The sequence below is a fragment of the Diaphorina citri genome, unplaced genomic scaffold, assembly GCF_000475195.1.
Source record: "Diaphorina citri unplaced genomic scaffold, Diaci psyllid genome assembly version 1.1 scaffold1767, whole genome shotgun sequence".
Lineage (NCBI taxonomy): Eukaryota > Metazoa > Arthropoda > Insecta > Hemiptera > Psyllidae > Diaphorina > Diaphorina citri.
This window is the reverse complement of record NW_007379193.1, coordinates 1737-16643: the sequence shown is the minus strand read 5'-3', so window position 1 is coordinate 16643 and position 14907 is coordinate 1737. Positions and strand designations below refer to the sequence as shown.

The 14907-nt window shown below is 39.2% G+C and overlaps 1 protein-coding gene across 1 annotated transcript in view; it reads left to right on the top strand.

Annotated features, from left to right (window-relative positions):
• LOC108253426 overlaps nucleotides 1-14681 on the top strand; it is a 58838-nt gene extending 44157 nt beyond the window's left edge. The window contains exons 5-10 of the mRNA XM_026829361.1: nucleotides 3933-4086; nucleotides 8949-9035; nucleotides 11238-11517; nucleotides 13254-13372; nucleotides 13826-13953; nucleotides 14466-14681. Of these exons, the coding sequence (XP_026685162.1) occupies nucleotides 3933-4086; nucleotides 8949-9035; nucleotides 11238-11517; nucleotides 13254-13372; nucleotides 13826-13953; nucleotides 14466-14681 (984 nt within the window). The remainder of the gene's footprint in view (nucleotides 1-3932; nucleotides 4087-8948; nucleotides 9036-11237; nucleotides 11518-13253; nucleotides 13373-13825; nucleotides 13954-14465) is intronic.
• The last annotated feature ends 226 nt before the right edge of the window (nucleotides 14682-14907 follow it).

Sequence of the window (14907 nt, the reverse complement as noted above, 5' to 3'; positions counted from 1 at the left end):
TTTAATATACCTAGCTATGCAGATATCTAATATATAAAAATATCTGATAAGATAGTACTTTGAATATAGCTATATATGTAGATATCTGGTAGGATGGTACTTTGAATATAGCTATGTAGAATGTAGATATATTTCAGGGGTGGCCATAACGTGGCTTGCGAAATGACCTTCTGCGGCTCTCTAACCATGGTTCATACTTGTTGAAAAATTTCTCTGGAGATCAGAAAGAAGTTCCATGAGACGGAATTCTGAAGATTTCAGAGCAACATTTTCAAAAAATTTGTCTGCGGCGTGGCAATCGGCTTTATGGGATTGCCGGCTCCCGAAGGTAAGGTTAGTGGCCACCCCTGACACTATCTGGTAAGATGCTCATTTTAATATAGCGATGTAGATACATCTGGTCAAATGCTGATGTGTCTAGGATGTGGAAGTAATTATGCATCTGCTCCTTTTGATAAAGGAATGCAGATATTTCGTGCTGGAATGTCTTTGATTTCCGTGAAAGAGGTAAAATGGTCATTTTAATTTAAGCTGGAATGCAGATACTCGTATCTCGTGCTGGGGCTGGGAATTCTTTGATATTCGTGATAGCCTAGCATATCAGCTATGCAGATACTCGTATCTCGTGCTGGGGCTGGGAATTCTTTGATATTCGTGATAGCCTAGCATATCAGCTCCAATGTAACATATTTAGCTTACTCTATTGTTGTTCTAATAATCTTATACCGCGTACCCTGTCGACCTTTTTCACCTTTTGTATGTTTGCCCATACTGATACCTGTTTTGCTTTTTTCTTGTAACATCTTATTTTCCCCTTTTTGTCTTAATTGAATTGAACTTACTGTAGGGATTTTGTTTGAGGTTTGAGACATAAGATATTATAATATTATTTATATTGATTGTTCAACTGTTTTTGGCCATATTCTACATAAGTTTTGGTATTAGAGAGGTTAGTTAGCTTCTAAGTATGCCCCTTTATTATTTTTTTTTTATATTAAATAATTGTTGAGGGATTTAAACGTTTACTTTTCTCATTAATTATGCTGTTTTGGTATTAGAGAGGTTAGTTAGCTTCTAAGTATGCCCCTTTGTTAAATTATTGTTCTTCTCCCATTAATTATGCTTGCTTATTTTTCATAACATTATTAGTTGCCTTTCCTTTTTTCATTATTAATTTCTTGTCTTGATGTCTAATTTTAGTTTTTCTTTCTTTATATGCTATGTTCTGGGGCTTAGGTTTTTTTTCTAATTTTATTATTTTATTGTTATTATTATTATTTTTCTTTTTTTTTAAATCCTCATCACTATACATAGCTATGTATGTACTTTCTATGTACCTACTTATGTACCAACCAATTCTTTGACATAACATTGACCCTTGACAGGATATATCTATCCTTGCCCTGGTGCATTCGACGGCATAACTACATTATACCATAATAAATACAGTGAGCTAAGATCTGAAGTAGCAACCACAAAGTGGTGGGAGAACCATCAACCATTTCGCCAGCACCTGAGAGCTCCTCACTGGAGGGCTCGTCAGACTGTGTTTGGCCGGCGCTCAGATTATTATTGACGGTAAGATCTACCTTTCATTTTCCTTCTAATTCTCCCAGGGTCTTGGATCACCTTTGACTATTTTGAATACTATTCTATCTTGTTCAAATGTCTCAATAATAAATGAACAAGTAGCTCATCTTGAATTAATATTAACTTAATAAATATTTCTCATTATAATAAATCACCCCATAATAAAACAAATAACTGTTCATTAATTTCCTCAATCGAAGTGTTTTCATTTATCCTCTCGCCACGGGCCAAATAACCCCGTGACACCCTCCAAGCATGAGGTATGCGCTAATCCTGATCTATATTGTTCGCTTCTAACTCCATCTAGGTATTTCTCCATTAAGTAATTAAAGTGATATGATGAAAGATTCATTAGGGGATTAAAATCACAACCAGTGGCGGAGCAATAAGCGACTGCAGTGCCTCTTTCGGAAATAATCGTCATTAACAGAACTAATTGGAGTGTTTCATTTAAGAAGGCTTTGAAGAAAATTGAGTTTTAAGTAAAATAGTCTATTAAGTTTTGATTCCCATTCAAAAGTATTGGGAGAATTTTACAAAAAAAAAAAAAAAAAAAAAACCATCAAAAAAATTTGGGGAAATTTTTAAAAAAAAAAAAAAAAAAAAAAAAAAAAAAAAAAAAAAAAAAAAAACTCGTGTATCTTTGTAAATAATTGAGATATCAACATAATTCTTTTTGGGCCTGATTTTTTAAACAAAATTCCGTATTAAAAAAGCTGATTTATCCAAAAAGGACCTCAGCAGGGCTAGGTCCTCTTTGTATAGCATCCTTTCGTTTTATGTAAACAAACTGAAGTTTTTAATGAAAATTGACCTAAAATGTTTTTTGTGATGATTACTCAAGATTTTTTTTCTTTCTCGATTTCGCCACTGATATCAAGATTTTAAATGTCAAGATCCAAGTTCGATCTGTAATTAAGAAGATCGGTTGGTTTTTTGGTTTAGAAATGATTTAAATTGGGACCCGCTTGGATTAATGTTCTCACAATGTTCTAGCAAGGTTATTAGGAGGTACACGGTCGATTGAATAGTCAGGTATCCGAATATGAATCAGTATGTATGTTAGGTACCATCGCCGGTTTGTTAAATGCTCAGTATGGTTAGGTATGTATGTTAGGTTTAATGGCCGAATTTGTTAAATACCATTCCGAGATTCCAACGGAGAGGCTTTAAGGCTTTTCACTGCTCATTGACAATAAAAACCTTGGCAGTTATACAGTAACGCCCAATCCACCAAAACCCTTAAAATGAAACAGAAAAATAGGGATTTAGCTGATAAAAGTCGCCGCGCCGTTCTGAAAGGTGTACTTGTAAGGTTTAAGTGTACTTCTCCAATGAATGGCCTTACTCAACGCATTAGAGATTCCTCAAGCTTTATTCAGTATCAGTAAGGCAGTACTATCGTAAGGTACCTATAACACATCGCACATTTAATATCAGTGTTTTTTTTTTTTTTTTTTTTTTTTTTTTTTTTGTAGGTACCTACCTATTAGATTGATTGGTGATTCAAGTTTTAAGTTTTGATGAGTGATTCAAATTCCATTGAGTCACGATTGCTACTACAATAATTATTTTTTATGCATCTGCAAATTAGAGGTGACCGCTTAAACACGTCCAATGCTATCAAGGCGATTGAAAAAAAGAAAAAGAAACATTAATTTGAAAGATTTTTGAGGGTTTCTGATCAATGCATTAGGTATTATAATTTTAATTAAAGGACAAACAGGGTTAGCCTTCCTTTGTAATAATAATAATAATAGTGCTTATTTATACTGCTCGCATAGGACTGAAAAGTCCCTTTACTCCAGCAGTAGGCTACTACTATTATTGCCCCCCAACCCTTTAGGAATTTTTAAAAATAATTCGGAATGATTCGGAAATGTTCATTAGCGTACGGTCCGTACGGCTTGTTCCAATACTTCCCATTTGACTAAACATATTCGTGCGATTTTTTTTTTTTTTTTAAGAAAAATGAAACTATGCGGAGCACCAGTGCTCCGCGGAGCACAGTTTGAGAACCACTGCTCTAAGCTAACTAGACTGGAGAACACTTTGCTTCACTCCCTTGCTAGTCTAGTTGTTAGCTTGGTGGGTAGAGCGTCTTGTAAACGCTATATCGCGGGTTCGATTTCCGCCTGGGACGGATTTTATTCTGAATGGATAAAGTTCGTTCTCGGAACGGCTGGCTTTCTTTTATCCTGTTTTCCTTCTCTTCTCGATTTCGGGGCGATAATACTTTAGCAGTCATAGTTCCTTCTATCAAACCTATTTTTTTTGTTTTATTTTTATTTTTTATAGCTTCATTTCTTAAACTTAACCTTTCTCCTCCGGTTTGGTTTCAGGTGTTGGACCTAATGAAGGAGGTGGCCGAGGATGATGGAGGCGATTCTAGTGACATATCCGGATACCATTCGGACAGCGACAGTGCCATCATGATGTCTGGCAATTCGCCCTACGTCACCAAACGCGCCAGACATAACTTCCTCACCCGATCCGGTAAGTCCGACTTTCGACAGCCTTCCATTAATTATTTCTTCCCCTCAGGGCTGTATGGTTAACTCCATACACAAAAAAGCCCAATCTGAGGCTTAGGTGTAGGGGCTAGACAGCCCTAAAGGATGGGTTAAGCTTCTACGAATCTCAGGGCTGTATTTAGGGTAGGGGCGAGGGGACCCACCCACCCTTCGGGCTCCTTTACTATAGACCAGATTCAGAGTGGTGCATCCATCCCCCACCCCGGTCCCTCGGTACATCAATGTTTGGACAATTGGGCACCCAACCCCTCGATAAAATCCTGGCTACGGCCTTGCTTTCCCAGAAAAATGAGACTTCAGGAGTCAGGACTCGAAGTTTAATCGTATCATCTAAGCGTCTTTCCCCTCTTAAGACAAATCAATAAAATTCTGTACTACGCGACTTAAATCCAATTTCAAAGCTTGATACTCACGATTTCTGTTGATCAACCTAGTGTGAACGCAGCTTCTTAGGAAACCTTTACACAAATCCCACGAACCAATAAAAACTGGTCGCGCCTACAAAAAACAAAATACGAAACCCATAAAAAGTTAATTTTATATCGAGCCAGGCGCAGGCTATTTGGATTTCATGTGCCACTTTGACTTCGCCCAATCAGAATGAGTTCAAAGAAACGGTTTCTGATATAGGCGTCTGAAATCTGAATGTTGTTGTTGTTGTTCTTTGACTTCGCCCAATCAGAATGAGTTCAAAGAAACGGTTTCTGATATAGGCGTCTGAAATCTGAACGTTGTTGTTATTTTTATTGTTGTTGCTGTTGTTGTTGTTGTTGTTGTTGTTGTTGTTGTTGTTGTTGTTGTTAGTCTTCTTCTTATTCTCCTCCTTGCTCCTTTTCTTTTTCTGCTTCTTCTCATCGTTGTTGTTGTTGTTGTTGTTGTTGTTGTTGTTGTTGTTGTTGTTGTTGTTGTTGTTGTTGTTGTTGTTGTTGTTAGTCTTCTTCTTATTCTTCTCCTTGCTCCTTTTCTTTTTCTGCTTCTACTCATCGTGTTTCGTTTCTTTCTCTTCTTCTTCTTCAAAAAAAAAAAAAAACTAAAAAACATGTTTCTGCGTATAAACACATTTTATTTGTTGATACTGTACTTTCAAGTTGATCATTTATCTGGGCCTTGATTCCAATTCACATCATTGTAGCTATACTCGTACAGTGATTCGAACCCAGCCGAGGCATGGAATTTTATCCTCATTTATTTGAGAATTTGACCACATAATAATGGAGCTCTAAGGTTAGGTGGTAGAAAACGCCTCCGGCGTTAACCTCGCCTAGTGGTTGCCTTCCACTCAAGAGTCTATTATTATCATTATTATAAAAGGCGAATAAAAAGAACTGTAAAAACAGAGATGGAGGTAACTATAACAACGGAGGACGGAGGTGTTATCATCTCAAAATAGAAGAGAGGATAGGACAGGAGAAAGACAGCCTTTCCGAAATCAAATCTCATGTTTTTCGGATACAATTTGCCCCGAGCGGGAATCGAAAACGCGACTTATTGCTTACATAGACACTCAGAAGAAGTTCGACGGTACATTAAGCCATCATTCACTCAGGTAGACCTAACAGGTACATCCCCAGGCAGACTCTTTTGTAGCTCACAGCCCACAGAAAACCCACGGCCAGATAGTTGTTCGTACTAACAAATAGAACAATTCCCATTGCAGAAAATCAAGAGTACCTCATGGAACTCTCCAGTGAGGAATTGTCACACAACATCATTCGACTCCGCTCTATCCTGGACACATTCTCTAACACCAAATTATCCCGATCTCTTTGATTCACATCTGGTGAAGATTTGGATCTATCTGACTCATCAGAAACACCATGAGAGTGCACAAAATAGTCAAACACAGGTTGTTCAAAAAATTTACCAAGTGATGTGACAGTAGGGCCAGTAGGTAAGGAGACTACAAGAGAACCCAAATAGATCTCTTTGATTCACATCTGGTGAAGATTTGGATCTATCTGACTCATCAGAAAAACCATGAGAGTGCACAAAATAGTCATACACAGGTTGTTTAAAACATTTACCAAGTGATGTGACAGTAGGGCCAGTAGGCAAGGAGACTACAAGAGAGGAGATTGACATGGTTTGGGCTTGTAGAGAGGCGAAACAAGAGGTATCTTTTTAATCTTTCTTTCTTCTCCACTTTTCCCGTGTTCAGACGGGGTCGGCATTTTTGGCCAGCCTCTCAATCAGCTCGTACGGCTTGTTCCAATACTTCCCATTTGACTAAACATATTCGTGCGATTTTTTTTTTTTTTTTAAGAAAAATGAAACTATGCGGAGCACCAGTGCTCCGCGGAGCACAGTTTGAGAACCACTGCTCTAAGCTAACTAGACTGGAGAACACTTTGCTTCACTCCCTTGCTAGTCTAGTTGTTAGCTTGGTGGGTAGAGCGTCTTGTAAACGCTATATCGCGGGTTCGATTTCCGCCTGGGACGGATTTTATTCTGAATGGATAAAGTTCGTTCTCGGAACGGCTGGCTTTCTTTTATCCTGTTTTCCTTCTCTTCTCGATTTCGGGGCGATAATACTTTAGCAGTCATAGTTCCTTCTATCAAACCTATTTTTTTTGTTTTATTTTTATTTTTTATAGCTTCATTTCTTAAACTTAACCTTTCTCCTCCGGTTTGGTTTCAGGTGTTGGACCTAATGAAAGAGGTGGCCGAGGATGATGGAGGCGATTCTAGTGACATATCCGGATACCATTCGGACAGCGACAGTGCCATCATGATGTCCGGCAATTCGCCCTACGTCACCAAACGCGCCAGACATAACTTCCTCACCCGATCCGGTAAGTTCGGCTTTCGACAGCCTTCCATTAATTATTACTTCCCCTCAGGGCTGTATGGTTAACTCCAGACACAAAAAATCCCAATCTGAGGCTTAGATGTAGGGGCTAGACAGCCCTAAAGGATGGGTTAAGCTTCTACGAATCTCAGGGCTGTATTTAGGGTAGGGGCGAGGGGACCCACCCACCCCTCGGGCTCCTTCACTGTAGACCAGATGCAGAATGGAGCATCCATCCCCCACCTCGGTCCCTCGGTACACCAATGTTTGGACAATTGGGCACCCAACCCCTCGATAAAAATCCTGGCTACGGCCTTGCTTTCCCAGAAAAATGAGACTTCAGGAGTCAGGACTCGAAATTTAATCGTATCATCTACGCGTCTTTCCCCTCTTAAGACAAATCAATAAAATTCTGTACTAACTACGCGACTTAAATCCAATTTCAAAGCTTGATACTCACGATTTCTGTTGATCAACCTAGAGTGAACGCAGCTTCTTAGGAAACCTTTACACAAATCCCGTGAATCATATGTGAAAGCTCGACTTGTAAGTAGATAATAAAATTACGAGTAGGTATGTGATCCTTGATAGTGCAGTGTCAGGATCAAGAATATACCTACCTTCTGCTTGTTTGACGCACTTTATAATTATACTTCGTCTTTTCTCTTCTCCTCTTCCGCTTTCTCCTCTTTTTTCTTCACCTCCTTCGCCTTCTCCTCTTTTTTCTTCACCTCCTTCGCCTTCTTATAGAATAGACTATAGAGGTACCTACGCATGTTTATCCTGCTGGAATAGGATAGAAAAATCCCTTTACCCCCAGTCAATCAAACCTGACCGTTCTTATCATTATCATATTGAAATTCAAACATCGATTATCATTATCATATTTAAATTTAAACATCGATTATTATCATTATCATATTTAAATTTAAACGTAGCGTCATTATTTGGTATCATGCTTGCTTGACCATTGATTGACAAGAGCTTTGATAGAACGACGGACGTCTTATCGTCCCGAAGTCGAAGAGACAAGATAGGATAGAAAGCCAGCCGTTCCAAGAACGAGCCTTAGCTTTTTAGGATAGTTTTCGCCCCGGGCGAAAATCGAACCTACGACAAACGTAGTGCTTACAACACTGGTGCGCTCTCCAAGCTAAACAGGAAGTTTTTCTGTTAAATCCATGACTTCCCCGCCTCAGGAATTCCTTTTCTAATCTAATCTTATCTAATGAGACCGCACACTTAGGCAGAATGACCATAGGTTATACGTACCTCCTCAGTTTTTGTAGCTATATGATCTTGCATCTTGTAGGTATGTGATCTTATACTTCTATCACTAATCGACCGGCACTATTTGGATTTCATGTGCCACTTTGACTTCGCCCAATCAGAATGAGTTCAAAGAAACGGTTTCTGATATAGGCGTCTGAAATCTGAACGTTGTTGTTGTTTTTATTGTTATTGTTGTTGTTGTTGTTGTTGTTGGTGGTGGTGGTGGTGGTGGTGGTGGTGGTGGTCTTCTTCTTCTCCTTGCTCCTTTTCTTTTTCTGCTTCTTCTCATCGTGCTTCGTTTCTTTCTCTTCTTCTTCTTAAAAAAAAAAAAAACAAAAAAACTAAAAAACATGTTTCTGCGTATAAACACATTTTATTTGTTGATAAACTTTCAAGCTGATCATTTATCTGGGCCTTGATTCCAATTCACATCATTGTAGCTATACAGTGATATAAAAATGTTTACCTAAAACAAATCGTTTGGGAGATAGTTGGGTCTCCCAAATCCAACAAGGAACTCATTGTCTGATCCCCTGAATCGCCGAGAATTTTCGAATATAAAAAAAGTAAAAATCTCGAACAAATTCGGTGGCGTATTGGGCAAAAAGCCTGATAATAATCTGGAGGATATAGGCTCAAGCCCAACCATTTGAGAATCTAACCACAATAAATACTTAATTAGATCTCTAAACACCTTTTTTTTTTTACGAAAAATAGCTTCACACAACAACGTGGCCTGATTGAAACTTTTTGACGTTTTGCAGTGCGTTCAGGGAGCAACCGAAGTGGCAGGACGGGTCTCGTGTTAAGTGGAGCATCTAGCTCAGAGAGCCCTCCGGATATAGAAAGAGGTAAGATGGTACTTTTAGTATACCTGTGGCTATGCAGATATATCTGGTAAGATAGTCAATTTAATATAGCTATGCAGATATCTAATATATAAAAATATCTGATAAGATAGTACTTTGAATATAGCTATATAAATGTAGATATCTGGTAGGATGGTACTTTGAATATAGCTATGTAGAATGTTAGATATATTTCAGGGGTGGCCATAACGTGGCTTGCGAAATGATCTTCTGCGGCTCTCTAACCATGGTTCATACTTGTTGAAAAATTTCTCTGGAGATCAGAACGAAGTTCCATGAGACTGAATTCTGAAGATTTCAGAGCAACATTTTCAAAAATTTTGTCTGCGGCGTGGCAATCGGCTTTATGGGATTGCGGCTCCCGAAGGTAAGGTTAGTGGCCACCCCTGGTACTATCTGGTAAGATGCTCATTTTAATATAGGTAGCTATGTAGATACATCCGGTCAAATGCTGATTTTAATATAGCTAGGATGTGGAAGTAATTATGCATCTGCTCCTTTTGATAAAGGAATGCAGATATTTCGTGCTGGAATGTCCTTGATTTCCGGAGGGCTTAAAATTTGGATCCAAAAAATACGGATGCTGATTTGTTTCCCCAGCCCTAATCTAGATATTTGCTTATTTGTTAAATTAATAGGTAATTCATTTATCTACCTATTTAATTATTATAATTTAATGATTAATTATGTCAATAATGTAAATAAAATTAAACAATATTTTCTGTACATTTTTACCACCGAGCCGTATTACCGTTTTTATGAAAACTATTTATTTCATCAGTTTTATAATTATATTTTTTGCAGTTATTCTTTTTATACCAAGTAGATTATTTAAAGATTTAAACCGTTTAACAATTAATAAAAGAACTAAATTGATTTCAATTTGAATTGTAATTACAATGAGTGTTTGTTTTCTTTTGTAAATTTTCATTATAGGTTTGGCAAAAGTCCGAAAGTTCAAGTGGTAAATCAACATGCCGTCGATCCGCATCGATCGACGGCCGTTGACTATGTGTGGACTCACCTTGAGGTCTAACCGAAAGTCAATGAATTTGTGACCTTCAAGAAGATGGTACTAAACAAACAACCCAACAGGAGGAATCTATCCGCAAAACCTCATCTTATCAGACATCAAAAAAGTATCACCATCTTATCCAACAGCCTACCCGTAACGCCTTATCAGATGGCAAAAAAATCAACAAAACACAAAAAATCAACAAAGCACCTCTAGAATAAATGGATTTCAATTTGAATTGTAATTACAATGAGTGTTTGTTTTCTTTTGTAAATGTTTCATTATAGGGCATTATAGGTTTGGCAAAAGTCCGAAAGTTCAAGTGGTAAATCAACATGCCGTCGATCCACATCGATCGACGGCCGTTGACTAGGTATGTGTGGACTCACCTTGAGGTCTAACCGAAAGTCAATGAATTTGTGACCTTCAAGAAGATGACACGAAATAAACTAACAAACAAACAACCAAACAGGAGGTATCCGCAGAATCTTATCAGCCATCAAAAAATATCACTATAATATCCAACCTACCCGTAACGCCTTATCAGATGGCAAAAAATCAACAAAGCTACTTTGTTGATAGAAAGAATACAAATTGTAAACAAGAATAGATTAGGTAAACAACCAGAAACCTCCAGGGAACATTACCTAACCACGGAAAGATCAACAAAATTGTAGGATGGAAAGCACGTCTCCAATTCGAGGAAGAGGTCAACAGTCTGGTCTACAAATTTCTTGACCCCGCCGGGAATCGAACCCGGGTCTCCCGCGTGCAAGGCGAGCGCAGTGACCACTACGCCTTGGGAGCTGACTATATCAGCTCCAATGTATAGGTAAAGGTATTTACCTAGGTGCCCACGACTTGCATTATTTGGTTTTAAAAGTTCAATTTCCTACTTTTTGGAATCTCTGATGCCTAGGTAAAGAAAGATACCTCGGTAGATACGATTTTTATCAATCAATCATTAACTTTTTGTTCCCCTCCCTCCCCCGTTAGAGTGACCGGGGATTTAAAAAGAGCTCCTTTTTTTAGTTTTTTCGTCAAGCGACTATAGCGGTCCAACACTGGCATTGTTCTGGGAGCTCTCTAATGGAGAGTCCATGATTGAGTTCCGTGCTTTCACCTGTAAAGTTAACTAAAACAAACTCTTCCTCTGATTCACTCACCAGGTCCAAACTGGGGTGACTGGTCCACAACAACGTCGACAACCACCGTCGACAAGCCGTGCGCCGCCAGCTCCGTCGACCGTCTGACCTCCATCACCAGCTCCGTTCCAAGTTGCCCCACCTGTGCCGAATCCCGATCCACCCTCCTGACGCAGACGAACACCCATAAGGAGATTGTCGCCCTTCAGGGAGAGCTGGAGACGACCAAGAAGGAGCTGGAACTCGCCAAGGCCAAAGTGGAAACGCTTTCGAAGTCCATTCAGCAGAATCACACCTCTACTAAGTAAGTGACGGCTGAGGATTTGACTAGCGTTGAACTTGCGGGGTTTGCTCCATGAAAACTTTGTATTCAGCAGAATCACACCTCTACTAAGTAAGTGACGGCTGAGGATTTGACTAGCGTTGAACTTGCGGGGTTTGCTCCATGAAAACTTCGTTTTTGAGAATTCAGCAGAATCACACCTCTACTAAGTAAGTGACGGCTGAGGATTTGACTAGCGTTGAACTTGCGGGGTTTGCTCCATGAAAACTTCTTTTTTGAGATTCTGAGCCATAAAAACTAGTTTTTGAGCCCTTAAAATCCGTCAAAACTCCAGTTATTAAAACTACCTACCTCTGCAATCTTCCTTGCAAAAATTTCGTGTTCTAATTCTAAAGAATCTAAACATGACCGTATTAAACATGAACGATTTTCACACAAACATGTCATTTGCCGATGATTATACTAGATGACTTGAACGCCAAAACTCCAGTTATTAAAACTACCTACCTCTGCAATCTTCCTTGCAAAAATTTCGTGTTCTAATTCTAAAGAATCTAAACATGAACGATTTTCACACAAACATGTCATTTGCCGATGATTATACTAGATGACTTGAACTAACCTAGTGGTGCAGTGGTTAACGAAGTGGACTTTGGATCTGGAGGTTGGTGGTTTGAATCCTAGTCAAGTTATAAATATTATCGAGATGTATTAAATGGGTCCCGAGTTCTCGACCCGAAGCACCAGATTCTTACATTTCTTACGAGTTACTTCCCTTTTGCTTACGTTGAAGTTAATCCCATCTCGACTTGAACTAACCTAGTGGTGCAGTGGTTAACGAAGTGGACTTTGGATCTGGAGGTTGGTGGTTTGAATCCTAGTCAAGTTATAAATTTTATCGAGATGTATTAAATGGGTCCCGAGTTCTCGAGCCGAAGCACCAGATTCTTACATTTCTTACGAGTTACTTCCCTTTTGCTTACGTTGAAGTCAATCCCATCTTGTTGCTCACTTATTTGAGAATTTGACCACATAATAATGGAGCTCTAAGGGTTAGGTGGTAGAAAACGCCTCCGGCGTTAACCTCGCCTTGTGGTTGCCTTCCACTCAAGAGTCTATTATCTATTATTATAAAAGGCGAATAAAAAGAACTGTAAAACGGAGATGGAGGTAACTATAACAACGGAGGACGGAGGTGTTATCATCTCAAAATAGAAGAGAGGATAGGAGAAAGACAGCCTTTCCGAAATCAAATCTCATGTTTTTCGGATACAATTTGCCCCGAGCGGGAATCGAAAACGCGACTTATGGCTTACATAGACACTCAGAAGAAGTTCGACGGTACATTAGGCCATCACTCACTCAGGTGTCATCCGTTGCTATGGCAACCTATATTCTCAAGCCCGGGTGGATGCCCTAGAGACACTGGACGCATTGCCGCAACTACGCGACGCTGTTGAGCTCAAGTCCAAAATCTTGTTCTCCGTTGTAGTGGTAAGTGTCCTAGCCCACCCTTCAAAGAGTATGGTACCATAGACCAAAGAGTAATGCATAACAGAACGGTAGAAGAAATGGGCATTCAAACCCAAAATATCGTTTTCCGCTTTAATGGTTAGTGTCCTAGTTAATCCTTGACATTCTTAGATACTTTCTATGTCGATGTCGGTACAAATATATTATGTTCTCCGATGGTATGTAGCAGAAGCAACTACGCGACGCTGTTGAGCTCAAGTCCAAAATCTTGTTCTCCGTTGTAGTGGTAAGTGTCCTAGCCCACCCTTCAAAGAGTATGATACCATAGAAGAAAGAGTAATGCATAACAAAACGGTAGAAGAAATGGGCACTCAAGCCCAAAATATCGTTTTCCGCTTTAATGGTTAGTGTCCTAGCTAATCCTTGACATTCTTACTTTCTATGTCAGGACCTAATACACCTGATCAGGTTCGCTTGTCAGGTCTACCTGATACCTGATGAGCATACAAACTATCAGGTAGACCTGACAGGTACAAACAGCTGAAAAGGTCCGGATAGATAGTAGATACGTTCTGTATTAGTTGCTGACTGAAGAGTGAACTTGTTTATATTTTGAGCAAGGTCGAGTCAGGTTGTTCAATTCAGCAATCGTCTATTGTAAAAACAACTTTCTCCTGCGGTCATGCGTCAGCAAAAAATAAGAAAAGTAATCGGTCCAACAAATTTTCCACTAATCCATGTCCACCACAGACATTTTTAAGAGGTCTGATTGAAGGAACTGTAACTGCTAAGTTCTTATCGTCCCGAAATCGAAGAGAGTAGGAAAACAGGATAGGAGAAAGCCAGCCGTTCCGAGAATTCATCCGTTGCTATGGCAACCTATATTCTCAAGCCCGGGTGGATGCCCTAGAGACACTGGACGCATTGCCGCAACTACGCGACGCTGTCGAGCTCAAGTCCAAAATCTTATTCTCCGTTGTAGTGGTAAGTGTCCTAGCCCACCCTTCAAAGAGTATGGTGCCATAGAACAAAGAGTAATGCATAACAGAACGGTAGAAGAAATGGGCACTCAAGTCCATAATATCGTTTTCCGCTTTAATGGTTAGGAGGTCTGATTGAAGGAACTGTAACTGCTAAATTCTTATCGTCCCGAAATCGAAGAGAGAAGGAAAACAGGATAGGAGAAAGCCAGCCGTTCCGAGAATGAACCTTATATCCGGTTAGTACTCGTACATCTGGTAATGGTTAGTGTCCTAGCTAATCCTTGACATTCTTACTTTCTATGTCGATGTCGGTACAAATATATTATGTTCTCCGATGGTATGTATCAGAGGTGGTTTGTAAAGAATGAAAGCATAAAACACATTATTATTATTTCTTTTTCAGCTCTTCTATGTCGATGTCGGTACAAATATATTATGTTCTCCGATGGTATGTAGCAGAGGTGGTTTGTAAAGAATGAAAGCATAAAACACATTATTATTATTACTTTTCAGCTTGCCTTCCGGTCCACATTCTCGCTGGTGTCCCAGAAGAAAGACCACATCCGCCGTCTCCTCCTGAACCCGGCACCAGTCAGTTCTGCACATACGGATCTGGAAAATGCTGTCGGATCCTTCCTGAGGAAAACCGTCGATACGTTTGATCTGACGCACTGTATTGAGGTAAGATATGAATTCTTTGAAGATCTATTTTCCAATGATTCTTTTTGATTCAAGTATCATAAAAAATCATAAGGAAATAAGCTGGCTGGTCCTCGAACGATTCCGCAATGCTCGCTCGCTTTTTATTCCTTCTGCAGAAGAAAAGGTACGGCTACGTTTGATCTGACGCACTGTATTGAGGTAAGATATGAATTCTTTGAAGATCTATTTTCCAATGATTCTTTTTGATTCAAGTATCATCAAAAATCACAAGGAAATAACCGTCGATACGTTT